Source organism: Haemorhous mexicanus, chromosome Z (assembly GCF_027477595.1).
Source record: "Haemorhous mexicanus isolate bHaeMex1 chromosome Z, bHaeMex1.pri, whole genome shotgun sequence".
In the NCBI taxonomy this organism is placed as follows: Eukaryota; Metazoa; Chordata; class Aves; order Passeriformes; family Fringillidae; genus Haemorhous; species Haemorhous mexicanus.
Genome location: NC_082381.1, coordinates 2,448,396 through 2,465,933, shown reverse-complemented (window position 1 = coordinate 2,465,933; position 17,538 = coordinate 2,448,396). Strand labels below are relative to the sequence as shown.

Here is a 17,538-nt window from a genome sequence, read left to right as displayed (position 1 = left end):
TTTTATTGACACACTAGTATAAAATGTGGTTTCCAAACAATTTTCTTACATACCCTTTCCTTCTATTTTTTCCTATTTCATTGTTGTTGATTTGTCCATGACCAGAAATTCAATATTGAATTAATTTTGCAGTTTCTCCATCACTCTGACAATCTGTCCTCCAGAATGAATAAATCTCCAGCAGAGACCATATGGGCAGAAAAATCAGCCCCTCTCTTCTCACTGATGCTGAATAGGAAGCTAAGAACAACAAATGCTCATAACTGAAATAATTTTATCCTTAATTTCATATCAGGGAGAGTAATAGCTTTCTGGGCTGTTGGGGTAAGGCCTGTTACAGCAGGTTTTAGTGAAACAAAAAAATCCTAAAATAAAAGTAGAGGCATGTGAATTTGCATTTGGACTTTCTTCCTTCCTCTCCATGTCCACTGGACATTGAAACTCCCTGAGAAAGAAGCCATCCAGTTTTTGGTTTTTTTTTTTTTTTTTTTTTTTTTTTTAATCTTCTCAAAGAGGTCAAAAGCAGTTTAAGAACTCTAGAAAATGAGGAGCAGTATTTCTGGCACATTACTGAATCAGAGAATGTAGGAAGGTCAAGAGTTTTGTCTATGTTGAAACAGGATAAGCACAATTTAAGATCTAGTACAGTATTTACTTATTATTGTAACTATTAATTGCTTAAATGTATTTTTAAAAGAGAATGTTGCTTTAACAGGAATTTGTGCGCCTGACAGTCTCTGACATGATGACAACATACATCACAATTCTAATCGGCGATTTTTTGAGAGCCGTCTTTGTTAGGTTTTTCAATTATTGCTGGTGCTGGGATTTGGAGTATGGATTTGTAAGTATCTGATTTTAAATGTCTTTGCTATCCATCACTTCACAATTTAGTAACAAAGCTCATTTTCCTTTCAATGCTACAGAGTTAACTTTTGGTTAGATAAACCAACTTCAAAATTCCTGAACAACATGGTGTTTTTCTTGAATTTGCTTATGTCTTAATATTTTTTTTTTCTTCTTTAAACCTCGGTAACTTTAGGACTTCTTTATTATTTTATTTTATTTTATTTTATTTTATTTTATTTTATTTTATTTTATTTTAAAGAGCAAATTTTATTTTCTTTGTAAGAACACACATTTTTCACACATTTACTATTTTAACATTTCACAGAATATAATCCCATTGATTGAATAGGGTCTTCAAGCACATAGTTCTTGTGGAGAAAAATATGAAAGATCCTGTTCTAGAAGTATTACTATATATATATATATATATATGCATTTCATTAGAATTAGTTTGGCTGATGTAAAATTAGTAAGGCCCATAACATAAGCAGGCATAGAACTCTTCACTTGGGAGCTGAGACTTGCAGTCTCACACTAACCTGATCCAAGTTAAATTTGCCAGCTACTTATTCTTTCAGGGTCTGATGCTGTTTTTCATCTTTTAAGTAATAATCATGGTATTGTCAGAGCTTGTGAAACTCCTGAAGCCTCTTTTGTACTTACTGAGAAGTACAAACAAGGGCTACCTGATTTAAGACTATCAAGGGTACTTCTACATAAGCAGTCACCATAGCTGTAATTTCCACCTTCTTTTGTCAAATTTTATCTTCATATATTTAAAATTTTCTCACATTACTAAGAAATGCATCTTGGGAAATCTCAGTTTTTCAGAGGAAGTGAAAGTTTTCATGTTTTCAGTTTAAAAATTCTTGTTTCTGGTGCAGCAATCTCATTCTTACTAGCTGACTCCCATGAAATGTCAGCAATATTTTTATGTTTTACATTCCAGCAGGACTAGTGTGGGGATGGATACAAAGACTACCAGTTAGTCAGGTTTTGGTCAAACAGGTAATAACTGTTATGATATCAAAATCAAATAGAAGGAGTTTGAATATTGCAAGAAAAATTGGCAACAACACATCTGCTTGTAGGGGATCCTGAAACCATTTTATAATTGACATTTTTATTTGGCAGTATATAGGTATGTCTGTAATGGTCTGGTCCACTGTGGTCCCTAGGTCCAGTAAGCTGCCTGAAACAACTGCTGGAAGTGGAAGTTGAAACTGGAAATCACTGAATTTCTGGAAATAAATAATTTGAAAATCTTCCTTAGGAAGTAGCTATACCTATGTCTCTGTGGTTAGTGGCCATGGATATATATCCATTAATTTTCAGCCTTTTGCTACAAGAAAAATATTTTTGATGATCAAGATGGTGAAGAATTCCAGAGATTAACTTGCATGTTGTGTGGGAAGACCTTATTTTTATTTGTTTAAAAATTGGATTTCAAATTACTTAATCTGTTAATGCTACCACCTATGTTACAAAAAGCAGTCATACATTATTTGATTCTCTATCATTCTTATTAAACCCATGTTTCTTTTGATATTCTAACCTATACAGATCTCTTTAGTCAACTGCTTTTCAAGTGTAATATTAGTAATCTCTTTAATTTTTCCCCTTATGTTAGCAGATTCATAAATACATGTGACATAAATATATCACTTCACTGTAAACATATATATATATATATGTATATATGCACAAAATTACACAGAAAAAGTGCAGAAACTTCAGCTGTTCCAACAGCACAGCACAGTACTAGTCAAAATTGTGGCTTTATTTGAATACTTCAGTAGAACGACTTCGTCCTGTTCCATCTGTAAGGGAATTGTTATTTTTGCATCTCATGCCTCTCTTACCTTCTATCAGTTATCAATATAATTATTAACTGGAATATATGCATTATTCATGGTCTTTTTGTCCACCATTATGGTGAATCATGCAAGACACCTGTTATGCTGTATAAATATATAAATAATATTTATAAATATATAAATATTATATTTGAAACAGTGATTCAGGTACAAACAAAATGTCTAAAGCCATCAATTTCTTAGCAGAAAGTTTTGATCTGGTGCATATGGACACAAAATAACATCTGTTGCCTTTCAATTGTTGCTTAAATTCAGTGTAGTCAATGTTTACAACTGGAAATTTTAATAAATAAGAAATTAATAATTAAAGTAAAATAAGAGATTAGTAAGTGATTAAAGATTAGAAAAACCAGAATGTAGGGTCAAATTATTAGTTCAGAAATAAAAGACTAAACAGTTTTTATGGTATTTATGTGTCCGCACTGAAAATAAAAATGAATGATACAGGGCTATCTTCAGCAAAGAAAGAGATAGTGAGACCCTATAAAGTCCTTAAAGTTCTGAATCCTAAAGGAAAAATTAGAATCAAACCCTCAAATTAGAAATAAGGTATCCATAAAAGAAAATTATTGGCAACCTCTATCAAAGTTAAAAGGAGAACTAAAAGTGCAATTGCTGTAAAAAAAAAAAAAATAGTGCAAGAGTTCAATTGGGTATTAAATCAGTTAAATCACATTCATCACATGAAATTTCACTGCTGCTGCTGTACTGGAGGACAAAATATTTTGACAACCAGAGGCCACAATTGTTTCTTTAAAATTTATCCAGTACCCAGAATAGTCTTGAATTTTCCATTAGCGCCTGCCTCTGTGCAAATGTTAGAAAGATTTCCAGTAAAATGCTGCAAACTATATTAGAGATTACCTTGTAGCCTTGAGTTATATAATTTATCTCATGATTCACTGATAAGATGCAACAAGAGGCCTTGCAACATGATGCCACTGTGCTGCTACTCAAAGAGAGAGTTTTCATCTGCTCTAACGCATTTTAAAACCCTTTGTGCAAACATAATGAAAGTATCTGTATCATTTCTTTCAGCCATCATATTCTGAGTTTGATATAAGTGGAAATGTGCTGGGACTGATCTTTAACCAAGGCATGATCTGGTAGGTGTGGAAAAGCATGTCGTATCTGCAGGATGGTGGGATTTATCTGTATCTGTGAAGGATTCTTCTGAAATCCTGACCCTATCCCATTTCTTTAATTTGATGGAAGTATATGCAATATATACCAAACTCTGGTACATTGCAATCATTTGGAACAATTTAAAACTAGTTATGGACTGAGATTATTGGTCCAGGTATATCAGAATTTTGCACTGAGTTGATAAAACCAACCAGTAAAAATCTGCATAGATTAAATTTACGTTTTTGGTCACTGACTGCTTGCTGTAGTGTTTTGCTTTGAAATTTAGCCTTTTAGTGAACCTTACCACTCTTTTCCCCCGTTCCTGTGCAAAAAGGCCTTTAAGCAAATGTATTTATACTTATCTGTGCAGTCACACGAATGTGTAAGCAATGCTACTGCTGCAGCATTAGTCCTCAGATGTAGAAGAGGAAAGGTGTAGGCTTTCATTCTATTTTTGGACTTTACATGACTGGTAAGAAACAGCAGCATGTAGAGTCCTCATGCAACATGCTCAGTCTTCCTCAGGAACTGTTCTCTGCAAACATTTGACTTCTCAACTCTTGCTAAGGCCTAATTTTTCACATTTAATATGACTTGACTGATCAGGCTTTTTATGCGGTAAAATCTGTCCCTTCAGTAAAGCCCTTTATCTTTTCATTTAAGATACATGAAAAGAGGAAGGGGATATATTAATATAATAAATATAATAATTTTTCTGTACTCAGAAGGTCTTTCCAACCCTAATGTAAATATATTTTCTGTTTCCAAATCGAATGTCTGAGGCACTCAGGGGCAAAGCAGCTTAGCTTGATCACCTTGTCACCTGATCACAAGGGCAAGGATTAAGGAAGAAGTAGGTTCCCAATCTCTTGTATTCTGTACCATTTGGCCAGGAAAATGAATTTAGCTACTCTTAAGTCAGCATGACATAAGAAGGAAGGTGTGATGAAAATAAAAATGTGCCAAATATTTTGGTGTCATAACAATGCAACCATATATAATAAGGGAAAAAACATATTTTACAGAGTCAATAAACAAATTGTTGGCATGAAGCATTAAATTAACCTGGCAACAGCAGCTAAAATAAATGTCAATTAAGCAAAAATATCCTTCTAAAAAAAGTGCTAGTATATCAATAAAAATAATAAATTATGAATGAAATTATTTTGTTTTTACCTAGCTGTAGGAATTGGTAATACCTAGTTTTTTTAAAAAAGGCTGTCCTTTTTTTGATGCAACAGAAGCAAGATGCTACCTGGAAAAATTAAGAGTGAATAAGTTTTCATCAAGTCCTCATTTAATTTGCAGAGAAAGAGAACTTTGTAACAGAAAGTTCATACAGATAATTCTCTTCATACTCATTCAAGCTTTTTTAAAAAAGAGCAAAGACCAGTTAAAAAACGCCATAAAGTTGGCTATATGAATTTCTAAGTGCACAGTGTGCAAAACACATTGCCAAAGGGAATCTGTGGCATACTTGGAAAGACAGAAGTCCTATAACATAGTGGTTATTTTATTTATTTTCTTCTCGTCTAGGATGGGATCTTTTTACGCCCCATGTCTCCCAGCAATCAACGTGTTCCGCCTCCACACATCGATGTACCTGCAGTGCTGGGCAGTGATGTGCTGCAATGTCCCCCAAGAACGAGTCTTCAAGGCTTCCAGATCCAATAACTTCTACATGGCCATGCTGCTTTTCATCCTTTTTCTCTCCACACTGCCTGCTGTGTACACCATTGTCTCCATCCCACCATCTTTTGACTGTGGTCCTTTCAGGTTCTTTGCATTTTACCTCCATCTTTTGCAATTGTTGAAATGGACTGCTTCCACATATCACAGTGAATGATGCAGTAGTGAAAAAGTGCCTCTATGACAAGCATTAGCACCTGCTATGTTGTATGCTGAGTGTTTAATTGTGATGTATTTCTCATTGTGGAGAATTCCCAAAGCAGGAATCCTGGAAAACTGACTAATTCTTTAGGAAGTTTTATCTGAGGTGTAGAATAGAAAAACTTTTCTTTTTGTCAATTTCAATGAAAAAAAAATTAGTATTACTGCTGCACTAAAGAAAAATTATTCTTATAGAGTAGAGCAGTGACCTGTTTGAAAGAGATGGCTTTTAGGAAATGTCTGCATGCCCTGTACAAAGGGCAGATCAGAATGTGTGAGGGTGAGATAAATATACTGGGGTTCAGTTTTTGAATGCCTTGACTCTCTCCAGCTCGCAGAATTTCATGTGTCTGTACTACCACTGTGAAGCTGAATTTGTTTCTGAAGTCTTTAGGGCCTCCATAGTCATGGATCTTTTTCTAAACACCCAGGCCTGCCCTGCAAATACATCTTTAATTCAAGGTAGTTTAGACTATGCCACACTTTCTCCTTCTTTGCGCAGTACCTGGAAAGTCTAGGATCATTTGAATCATGTTTACCTGCCAGGTGACATGAGATACATTTATAATGAATTGCATCACTTGACAATAGACAAGACAAGAAATTAAAATTTTTAAAAGTCTTTAGCCTTTGTTTTTGAACAAGATATTAACAAAGCAAGAGTGGGAGAACCATAAAAAAGGCATTATGGTTGCAAGGAAAGGTTTAAATAATAGATGACTGTTGTAAAATGTTTAAAATCTGTGTGATCCCCAGTGCACTTTAAAAAGGAGCAGAAGTCTCACCAAAATAAATTTGCTGAAAGGCAAAATAACAGAGATTGTCATTAGTACCTAAAAGGGAGAACAACATGACATGAAAAAATTCTGATGACACAGAAAATTGTTTGAATTTAGAGAACTTACAACAAAACATGACATACAAATTAAGATTTTTTTTTTGAGTCCTAGCAAAAACATATTCAGGGAAATATTTGAGGTCAGATCTGAGTAGCAGCTGTAATTGAATTGGGTATTAACTAAATGGTGAGATTACTCTTCAAAATGAGAGGGATAATCTTGCCATATTTTCTCTGTCATGTTCTTAATCAAAAAGTGAAACCTTCAATGTAACTTTTGATGTGCAGCACTTGAAACTGATGAAGGTTCACTCAGCCTCAGTGTAGGTAACGCTACAGTGGAATAGCCAGTGAATAAATACTGGTAGAGTGTTCCTCTACATTTAAAAACCAAAATATTTTCCTGTTGGTAACTCAGTGTCCCATTCTTTTTGAAATTTGTGAATCATTTGGGGTTTAGTTTTAGTTTTGGTTTTTTAAAAAATTTTAGTCCATCCATTAAAGCAACATACACAATTCAACAGAGACCTGCCAGGAGTAGGGAAGACAGGACAGAATCAGCAGTAGTATGGCAGAAAAGGGTTTGTGGATGGTGAAGAGCATGAGGAGAGCAGAGGATGGAATTTCTCATCTATTGTGAGTGGGTAGGGCAAATAGAGAGAAAGAAGAGAAGAATTCTACCTGCAAATTTTTATATTAATTGAAAGAGTGTAAACATTGAGAACGAGTTTAAAAAAAGACCCATTTGTAAGAAACTCTTTACCAGACTGAAAAGCAGTGACAGGAAACTTCAATGACTGGACAATCACGTGGCAATTTGGTGGCAATTCCTACAATTAAGTAAAACCACACATAGACCCATTATGCCAGTCTTGTCCAGGCTAAAAATGACCAACTTCTGTGCCCTGAGGCATAGTAAAAGGCAAATAAACAGAAAGGGATTTTCAGAGCATCTATGGATACACTTCAGAAAGAAAATAGTCTAAGGAGAAAATAACTTTATAAATAAGCTGGGACAACTGCATATGAAGGTAATTAGATTGCTGCAACAACAGCAAAAATGTCCTGAAACACAGCCACTGACTTGTGTAGCATTGGTCACACACTAAAGAGAGAGGAGAATTGAGTGGAACATAAAATAATTGCAGACCACTTCTTGCTTGTCAGATATAAAAAACAGGATTTGAAATTTTCCCCCCATGTCTTCACAGAGCACAAATAATGCTTTGTTCGTTGGTTGATGGTATGGAGTTCACAACTCATGCACTGATTCACTGATAATTTCTGTGGTAACCTGGCAAAATCCATTAGCATACAAGAAGAATTTTGGTGTATTTTTTCCCCTATAGAGTACATAAATACTACTTTATTACAATATTACCTTCAGAGTGTAAAGTTTTAAATAATGTTAACATATCTTATATTATCCTTTTTCCAGGTTTGATGTGATGTGATTAGCTTATGTATTCATAGTTGCCATAATGCTTGTATGTGATATTGTCAACTTTTCTGTTTAATAGTGGGAAGACTAGAATGTTTGAAGTCATATCAGAAACTCTGGAGCACGACTTTCCTTCCTGGTTTGGGAAGGTATTTGGTTATGCCTCTAACCCTGGACTTATCCTACCCTTTATACTGCTGATGGTGTACGTACATAATATTAACTCAATGCTTGATGTATCTAAGGTCTGATAAGTTTCTTTCACTCTGAATCATCACTGCCTGAATATCTTAGAAATGCAGTGCTAATTGTGCAGTGATGAGAGACTTGAACAATTAATGAATCTTTTCTTTTAACCTACTTAATGTGTTTTTGAAGAAAAGTTGATATCTCTTTTTTGTTCAATGTCTTTCTTTTTTGTTTAGTTATACTTAAAAAAAATGTTGTTTCTGCCACAAAAGATAGAAAACTATAAAAATGCAAAAGGCCCACAAGGAATTTGTAATGCTGACATTGATCAGCTTGTCCAGTATGCAGAACAGCACATCATAAATCCTTAACAAGTTCAATAGAAACATGATCATCATGGAGCAGAGTTATTCTCAGTAGTTTTCAGTGAATCATCTTCAGTGACTTTAATTGGTAAAGACTGTACTCTGTGTTATTGGGACAGGGGCATGGGACAGAGTTTTGGAGACTGTGAAACAAGGCTAGTAGAGGTTTTTGTGAGTAACTCATTAATTGGTAAAGAAAAATGGCCCTGGAATATTTGCCCCTGGAGATTTTACTGAGTCCTATTTCATCGAGGCATTTTAACTTGCTTGATAGGGTTATTACGTTGGTTATTTAACACACTGCTGAATTAAAATTTAATTCCATACAAAGACACAGTGGAATTTAACTTTGCATTGCAGAACTGCAAGTAAATGTAGACATTACAGAACACAATAGAAATTACAAAAGGATTTCATGCTAGCAATATGAAATATTGAGATGAAATTTTGCCAAGATTCACTTGACGCTATATTCTATTTTGGCCTTTAGCTGTGAAGGGTAAGGACACTAAAAATAAACAGAAAAGAAAAAAAAAAGAAAGAGGAAAAATATAAGGCAAAATCAGGAAAGCAGAGGAAACAGCATATGCTGATTAATTATTTACTGCTTATGTCAATTAAAGACTTCATAGCAGATGTTTTCTTAATAAATCAGGATAGTGAAAACTACTAATTTCATAAAGTTGTCACAATTCCATATGCTGAAAAATGAAAATATTGTGTTTTTTTCTTAGTAGAAGAAGGAAGCAATAACTGAAAAAAAAGGAATGTTATTTTGGTTGTTTTCTTGACGGTATTTCAGATTCTTTACTATATTTGTTCAGGAGCTTTCAGAAATATGATTTACTCATTTTTAAGGTGTGTCAAGAGACTTAACTTTTGTAAGTTATTCTATAGAAGTAATTTCACAGTTAAGCACTACTTACTGAAATATATTTCTTAAATACTGTAAGATTGAATGTAGAATATTAATGGATAGAATAATTTCTTTCATTTCCCCCCCCCCCCCCCAAAATAACAGCGCCTACTTCATAATGTGCGGAAGAATTGTTCATTATAGTTCAAAATATTAGTACTGGTTAAGCACAATAAATGAGAAAAAGATACAGGCCTTATATTATCACAACTGTAATGGTTGCTAAAGGAATGTTCTGAGTCTTTATATTTAAATCACAGTCTAACAAAAATCTATTATTTTTTAAATTTAGCCTGAGCATTTATTATCTCAACGCAACATCCAAATCCTACAAGGAAGCTAACTTGGAACTTAAAAAGAAGTTACAAAGTGTAAGAATAGAGAATTACTGATTTTCTGTATTTTACTAAATATTAGAGAGACTGTTTGGGTCACTGAAAATTTCCATCTGTCTCCCTATCATTAGCAAGCAGAAGAAAATAAAAGAAGAAATAAACAAAAGGCACAAAAATCAAATGAACAAGAGGAAAATCCATTTGAGACAGAACCACCACCGGCAAAGCCTAAAGGAGATAAGCAAGATGAATCCACTCCAAACAAAGGTAAAAATTGGTCTGCATGTCTCACAATGAGTAATTCATGTATGCATGATCCTCTGCTATAATCTCCTGAAGCACCTTCACAATAATGAATCACGCATATTAGCCTATTTCTTTCTTTGGCTTTTTTAAGAAATATTGCAACATTATTCCATGCCTAGCAACAGTAAAGTAAAAAGCTAAACTATATTGAACTGAAAGCCACAACCCTGCTGAAAAAAAACCTGGTCTAAGTACCAGTGGTCCTTCTTATCTATCACACACCAGTCACAGTTTACATCTTCTACCCTTCTGTTATATTTTGTCGATGCAGAACTATGCAGGAAAGTATTTGTCACCAGTGCCAGGCTCACCTGGAGAAGGTGTAGTAAGAACACAGTAAGTAACCCTTATCAGAAATCCTGGCTGGGGCAGGTGGGTGTCAGTCTGTCCTGAGGGATTTTTCTGGCTGTTTCCTTTCCCTCACCATGCACACATGCCCTACAGCCACTAAACTGCCTCAAGCTAGGAGGGAAACCCAGGCGAGAGATGATTGTCTTTGGAAGAGCCGTGTGTAATTACTGCCTTCATTACCATTGTTAGGTGATATCTAAGTGCATCTTGACAAATTGCCCACATACCCACACAGGAGCCTTGCAGAAAAAATTGATGGAAAATACAGCACGAAGGTCATGAAGGTGCATTAGCCTGGGTTTGGGCAGGGGAAGCCCAGACTTTCTACTGCACTCTAAGATAGTCAGGCAGCTGCTGGATTTCCCTGTCAGAGAGAGTAGGACTTGAATGATCATTTGTTAATTCTGACCTCCAAACACCTTTCAGACAGCAAGAAAGTACAGGATGACAATGGACCAAAGAAGACAGGCCAGCCACAAGAAGCCAGCTCCTCTCAGCATCCTGGCCCTGTCCTGAATGGCCACTATCCTCCACAGGGCCGAGGAGGAAACCTTCCTCCACCATCCATAGCTGTGACAAGGCCCCCTGGGCCCAGGAGGCCTGGAATGCCAGGCTATCCACCTGGAAATCCATGCCTTCCAGGGATGCAGCCAGGAATGCCCAGGGGCCCTCCTATGTACAGATAAGGAGCCTTAAGAATATATTAGAAGACACTGAAGGGTAGAAGTGTGGTCCTAAACCCACCACGCTCCTAGAAGAGCAGAACCTTGCTAAGTTTGTAGTAAATCTTCATGTGCATAGAAGTAACCCATGTGCTTTGGTTTTCTGCTGCATGGGAGCTTCAGAAGTAAATGAGGCATATGTCTTCTTGCATTTGAAGGCATTGTGAAAATGTGTTGTCTGTATCAATAAATTGCTAAAATTATAGGTTTTTATTGGGGATACTTGTTAGAATAGTGGAAAATAATTTGTATTCAGCTGACTTTTCTTAAAAGCTTGAAATTTTGTCCCTAATATCTTTTCCTTTTCCTAAGAAGAACAATTCACTGAAAGCACAACTTTGTATAAAGCTTATGAGAATCAGTTAAACCTTGCATGTATCTTGTCCCCTGCAGTTCAAATATGCTTAGCCAAAGATTTCAGATGGTACCTGGGGAAACTAGGACCAAAACTAGGGAAATCTGCATGGTACCATCTAAAGTCTCTGTAAAAGTGTTAAACAGGAAAAAGAAAAGCAGTGGTCTACCTGTAACTATGAAGAAAATTTAACTCCTATTACACTACCACTTTCAGCTAGTAAGAGTTTTATCGCATTTTCAAAGACTAGAAATAACTTTTAAAAATCAGAGTGGTAAAGGAGTGTCTCCTGTACAGGAAAACATATTTGGGGAATGGAGGTAGGACAATTATTGAGTAATTTCTCCTAAATGCCCATGTAGTATAGAGGCACTTAACATTGCACAAAAGTAAGTACTGCATAATCTTTGTGAATTTATGACTGGATGCCTGTATTGTTCCCTATGTAGTCTGAGGTGGAACAGGTTATTTTCCTGACAGGTCTTGTGGAAGCACAGGACAGATATAAGCCCAGGGGCAAGTTGATGTTACCTAATTTAATAAGATACATTGATTTATTTTTTTGTTCTGATCTTATTTCCTTTTCCAGAACACTGGCCTTAATAATTATTTTAAGACTCACAAGCTTAATAGCAACAAAATTAATGAACTTACTGTCTTCCAAAAAAATAAATGTAATTCAATTGGGGGAAATGTATAACAGGGCCTTCTGTATAACAGAGATTCATTTTGTGTAGTAGGAAAATCTTAACCATATCCTTGTATAAAACATGTCTGTGACATCACAAAACAACCTCCACCTAATTAAATTGTTTAAAACTAGATCTTGTTTTAAAAAGGCTTACAAAACCCCTCAGCATAGTCTACGTATCCCCATAAACCACAGTGATCCAACTTCCAGCTCAAGCAGTCTCTAAATCAATTGCCAGAGCTTGGAAGGATTAAACAAAGGAAAGTTTACTTTATACTTGACTTGGCTGTTTTACTGCTTCCATGAGCAGATACTGGATGTATCTGCAACTGGGGTTCTGTAGTCTTATATTTTAAGTCAGAGAGGGTACAGATAAGAGCAGTGCAAGTTTTTTCGCCTTTCTCCTCATCTATGAGCTTCAGACTCATGGAAAAAGTACAGTAATCCAAAGTGTTTATTGATTGGTAAATTTTCTAATAGAATTTATTTTTAAACTGCTTATATCTCTAGCCCAGAAACAAAAGGTTGCCAGTTTTCTTACAGAGGCTAAGCATGAGACCCAGTATGGCAGCGCTTTCATGCTTTTAACAAAAACTTTTTCCTGCAAGCTGGGCTTGATCTATCTTGAAATATTGATTTACACAGAGATTTTAGTTCGTTGTTTGTTAGCATTTCATAATGAAAGAAAACTCTGGATATTCCTCAGAAAATATATGAATTTTTATAGAAAAGATGAAGAAATTGAGTTTAAAGATATGTTAGAGCTTGGGGAGTTTTTCAAGAAGTGTTGGAGCAAATTGGAGTTGTAAGAACCTTGCAGTCTGGTTCCCTAAAATGTAGAGAGATGTTTACATCACATATACAGACCTTAATAAGGAATCTTTGTTCTGTCAGGAGTGAAAATTTTCTGAGGATGTTAAAGGCTTTCTCACTGTTAGAGGTTTTAGTATTTCATTCTGTGGGTTTGCTTTCCATTGTGAATGGAAGAGAGACACAGCAAAGAATCCCCAGCTGAAATTGTTCTGGGTAGCTTTCTGTTAGATTTGTATGCTGTATTGATTTTCAACAGTCACTGTGTTCTCATAAAATACATGCATATGCAGAGATGAGCATGTACTAGCCAATATGAATAACAATAACAAACCTAGATGTTGTTCTGTGATTGAAAATTGGATATTTATTTTTATTCTTTGGTACTTAAAAGTAAAGGTATTTCATCAGTCTATTTTTTGACACTTTTATTTTTCAGTATAACATGGAAATGTTGCTAATGTTAGGATGCAAAACACTACCAGTATCATATTTGGGTATAAATATTCTCTGTGAAGTAGTTCCTTGTGCTTACATTACTAGAAGTGTAAAAGCTGAAAGATATTTGGTATTAATAATAATTCAAGGTATGAAAAAACATAATCTCCCTGTGTGTCTGGGGAACAGCTGATCTGCACTTCAAATGTCTGACTATTTTATTCTACTTAGCATGAAAATTTAAAGAAAGGAGCTAGCATATGACATCAGAATATTTTGCTTTCTTTTGAGATGTAACGTCTCAGTTGCAGTTCATAGTCATAGAAAGTTATGAATCATGTCTGGTGATGTGTTAGTAAAATAATAATGAAGAATAGCATTACACACTTTGAGGATTGTTTTGGTCATTGACCTTTTGTTGAAATGTTTTGTGCATTTTTACATAATAGCCTCTGCTCTTAATATCACAGATATGTAAATTTTCAAAAATATAAGTGATTTAATTTGGAAATTGCAAAAGGAAAGAGAATTTCCAATACCTGTTTTTGATTTTCCACTTTGATCCATTCTTATATGTGTACACTGGTATCATACACAACTAATGATATATTCAGTAAATAATATTCATCATTTAACACTTGACTCCTTTGTCTGTGTCCTTGCCAGCTCTCCACTGTTGTGGAGAGCTTTTAATATTTCACATTCTTAATCCATTGTGAAGACTTTAATAAAATAAATAGATCAAGAACATTATTTCCGTCTCTTTCTTGGAAATAGATATGAAAAAATCCATTTTGTAATTTGCTGTCAATAATCGTTATAACCAGTTGTCTCAAAATATTGCATCAGTTACATAATAACAGTTATATTGGAAATATCTAATTCCCATAATTCTTAGACTCAATAGTTTGAAATCAATACCAATTTTACCCATCAAAATTATCATTTTAAAGTATTGAACTCACTGATTACAAAATGGCACACGTAGCTATCTCAAGTGATTAATCCACAACCTAAAAGCTATTTTCGTGCAATGAGCTATCTAAAAGAGAGAGAAGTGGCTGACAGAAGACTGGGACAATTAGGTTGCATTACTGATAGGGAATGACTCTTACATTTGTAAATGTAAATAAACAAAAATAATTTTTTTTAAGATCTGGAAAAATTAGTAGAAGAAAGATAAAAAATGATATGTAATAATAATTATGGGAAACAAAATACTCTAAAATAATTTCATAAGTTCTCAAAGTATGAAGGCCAGTTCTTGAGCAAAACACGAATAACCTCTGGAAAGATGATATCAATCTAAACATCTATCTTTACATAACTTATGTAAAGTAACAATCTGATCCTTACAGTGTGAAAATATGTAGCAATATTTCATTGAAATTAGCGTGGGATTAATTTCTTGTTAGCTGAAAGTAAATGTGGTATTTCAGAACTTTTTTTTTTATTAAATCACCTAAGAACTGCTGTGCAGGTACAGCAATGGGTCCAGATATTTTGGATAAAATATAATTTTAGAAAGTCTACTAGTCACACTCACTTGTTTAAAGGAACCATATTTAATACATTAAGGATATTTTCCCCCAAAGCTGGTAAGCCTAGTGAGCTGGTTGTTATGATCTGATTAGCGAGAGATGCCTCTGCCTGAATTAAAGTGCAAACAAGACCATATGTTGACATAAAATATATGACAGAATAACAGAATGAGCTGAGAATATGGATTTAATTTAACTCTAAATGTGAGGTAGAAACATAAAAAAATTATAGAAGAGAGGTTGTGGGGGTGTAAATAGGTAGAAAGACTGAGAGATCAAGCTGAAGACAGTCAGCACCCATGGGTCTGGGGGCATCCCACTGGTTCTTCTTCACCCTGGGCTTCTCAGTGGTGGGAATCCAAGAACTCTTCTACTGGGGATTTTTCACCTTTTACCTTTCCAAGTTTCGAGTATCTGTGGGGTAGTAGCAGATGCTGTTCTCATAACTTGGTGTGGTATGTGTATGAGCAGTTACTTCCTCTCCCACAGTTTGCCACACTGGGAATTTTTGTCCAGATATGTTAGTCATAATGTGATAACCAGATTTCACCTCCCCAGGCCTGGAATTAGTACCTTCCTGTCATAATTGTCATAATTTTTTTGTCTCAAGTTCCTGCTGTGGTGGTCTATCTTATGGCACATTCCTTCTAAGGCCTTGACAGTGTTTTGAGATGTGCAACTCTGTTTCTAAAGCCCTTAATGTGTAAATACCTAGGACTGAGAGACTCTAAAATCCCTCATACAATTTTAAAGGCATGTTCTGATTGCCAGTGCCAACATTCTGCCACCTTCCAGTATCTCTGATGACCACACACAACGATGATGCTGAGGGACCATAAATCAGCCATGTTCCAGCTGCAACTAGATTAAAAATAGAGAAGTGTTTATTTTGGTTTTTTTCTTAACAAGCAGTTTCTTACTGTCTATATTGGCCTCAGTCCTACCATGTAAAAGCAGACTGACAGTTCTGTCTGTGCCACTGCTGCTCTTGTGTGCTTCAAGCAGATGGGAATTCTCAGTTTAAACTGTGCCCTCTAATATTATCTGCCAGAAAAAGCTCCTTGGCACTTGGTGTTTCCTATCCTTAAATGAACTTTGCTGCGCAGTGGAAAACAAATATTCATTTCCAGAAACAGAGAAAAGTGGCACAACATGTATCGGAAGTGAGATACTCTGGGGCATACTGAAAATTTACTATAAATAACAGCTTTCAGAGAATTTTAGCGCCCACCATCTGCCTTATAATATAATGCTGCTTTTATCACCAGACAAGACTAGGAGCAAATCTATTATCTATCTATCTATCTATCTACAACTGAAGTCCCAAGTTCCAAAGCATATCATGTGTTAAAATCTCTTTTCTTTTCTTCTTCTGATTCAGTATTGCCTCCCAGGGCCAACAAAAAACCTGTGACTGAGGCACATTGTCCAAGCACCTCCCTGTTGCCTGGAATCAAAAGAAAAGCTTTCCAAACAAGTGGTAATAATATAATGAGCAGTTCTTTAATGAAAGTTTTCAAGTGCAAAAAGATAGCTGTGTATGTGCAAGCACGTTATTGGATTTCCACACTTTTAATGAGTTTAATTAATTAGTATATCTAGCAGGTAAGTTGAATAGAAGACTGGTTGTCCTGGTAACCTAACCCACCCTTGGACCTGCCCTATTGGAAAGACTCCAAGGGGTTCCTCATACCATCTTTTGTTATGTCTCCTAAACGCTGGTGCAAAACTGGGTGTCCTTGTTAGAAATTATTTTCTTGAAAATAAGACTAAACAGAATTTCAAGAAGAATGCATAAATGTGTGAGAAAGGGTAACCTCTAAAGGATAATAAAGTGTTAAAAATTATACAGCTATATTTAAAAAAATCTACAAAGGTACAAATAGATAAAAAATTTATATAAAACAAAAAATCTTTAGGCATCATCTTCCCTACCCTAGCCATTCCCTCCACGCCCGAATGCTGATGACAGTGGGAATCCTGGCCCTAATCTTCTAAACATTGCCTCAAGTCAAGGAGGATTTAAATCTCTGGGCTGTCTCCTGCATGTTCATTCAATGGAACACGTGAGTATGGAGCTGCCACTAACCTTGGCTTTGGATTCCCTGTGGACCAGGTTTTTAGTAATCCCTCCATGGAAGGTTGCAGCAGGATCACTGAAGAGCAGACAGATACTGATGAGAAGAGGCAAGTGACTTTCTTTCCCCTTTCTGTGCAGCATTGTGGTGGTGGCTGTAGTTCCACTACCCTGATGGCAAGCTGGTCCAGCTATGTCCCATGACACAATCTGACACAGCAGAAGCAGGATCTGTTTTCTCCTGAGCTGCCATGCTGTCTGCTTGCTTGAGAGGCTTGCCACCTGCAGCTGCTGCTCCTTTTTGCCCCATATCTGGGGCAGAAAAGGAACAGCATGTCTGCATATCCTCTCAGTTCATGAAACATATCCATGCTCTTTCTGTGAAACTGGGAATCCTGGTGCACTAGGCATGCATATTA

The 17,538-nt window shown here is 35.6% G+C and overlaps 1 protein-coding gene across 1 annotated transcript in view; it reads left to right on the top strand.

Annotated features, from left to right (window-relative positions):
* Positions 1-9,988, top strand: part of TMC1 (transmembrane channel like 1) — a 63,080-nt gene extending 53,092 nt beyond the window's left edge. Inside the window, 6 exon segments of the mRNA XM_059874208.1 lie at positions 716-844; positions 3,765-3,832; positions 5,391-5,630; positions 8,103-8,228; positions 9,786-9,862; positions 9,960-9,988. Coding sequence (XP_059730191.1) covers positions 716-844; positions 3,765-3,832; positions 5,391-5,630; positions 8,103-8,228; positions 9,786-9,862; positions 9,960-9,988 — 669 coding nt within the window.
* Positions 9,989-17,538: the final 7,550 nt, after the last annotated feature.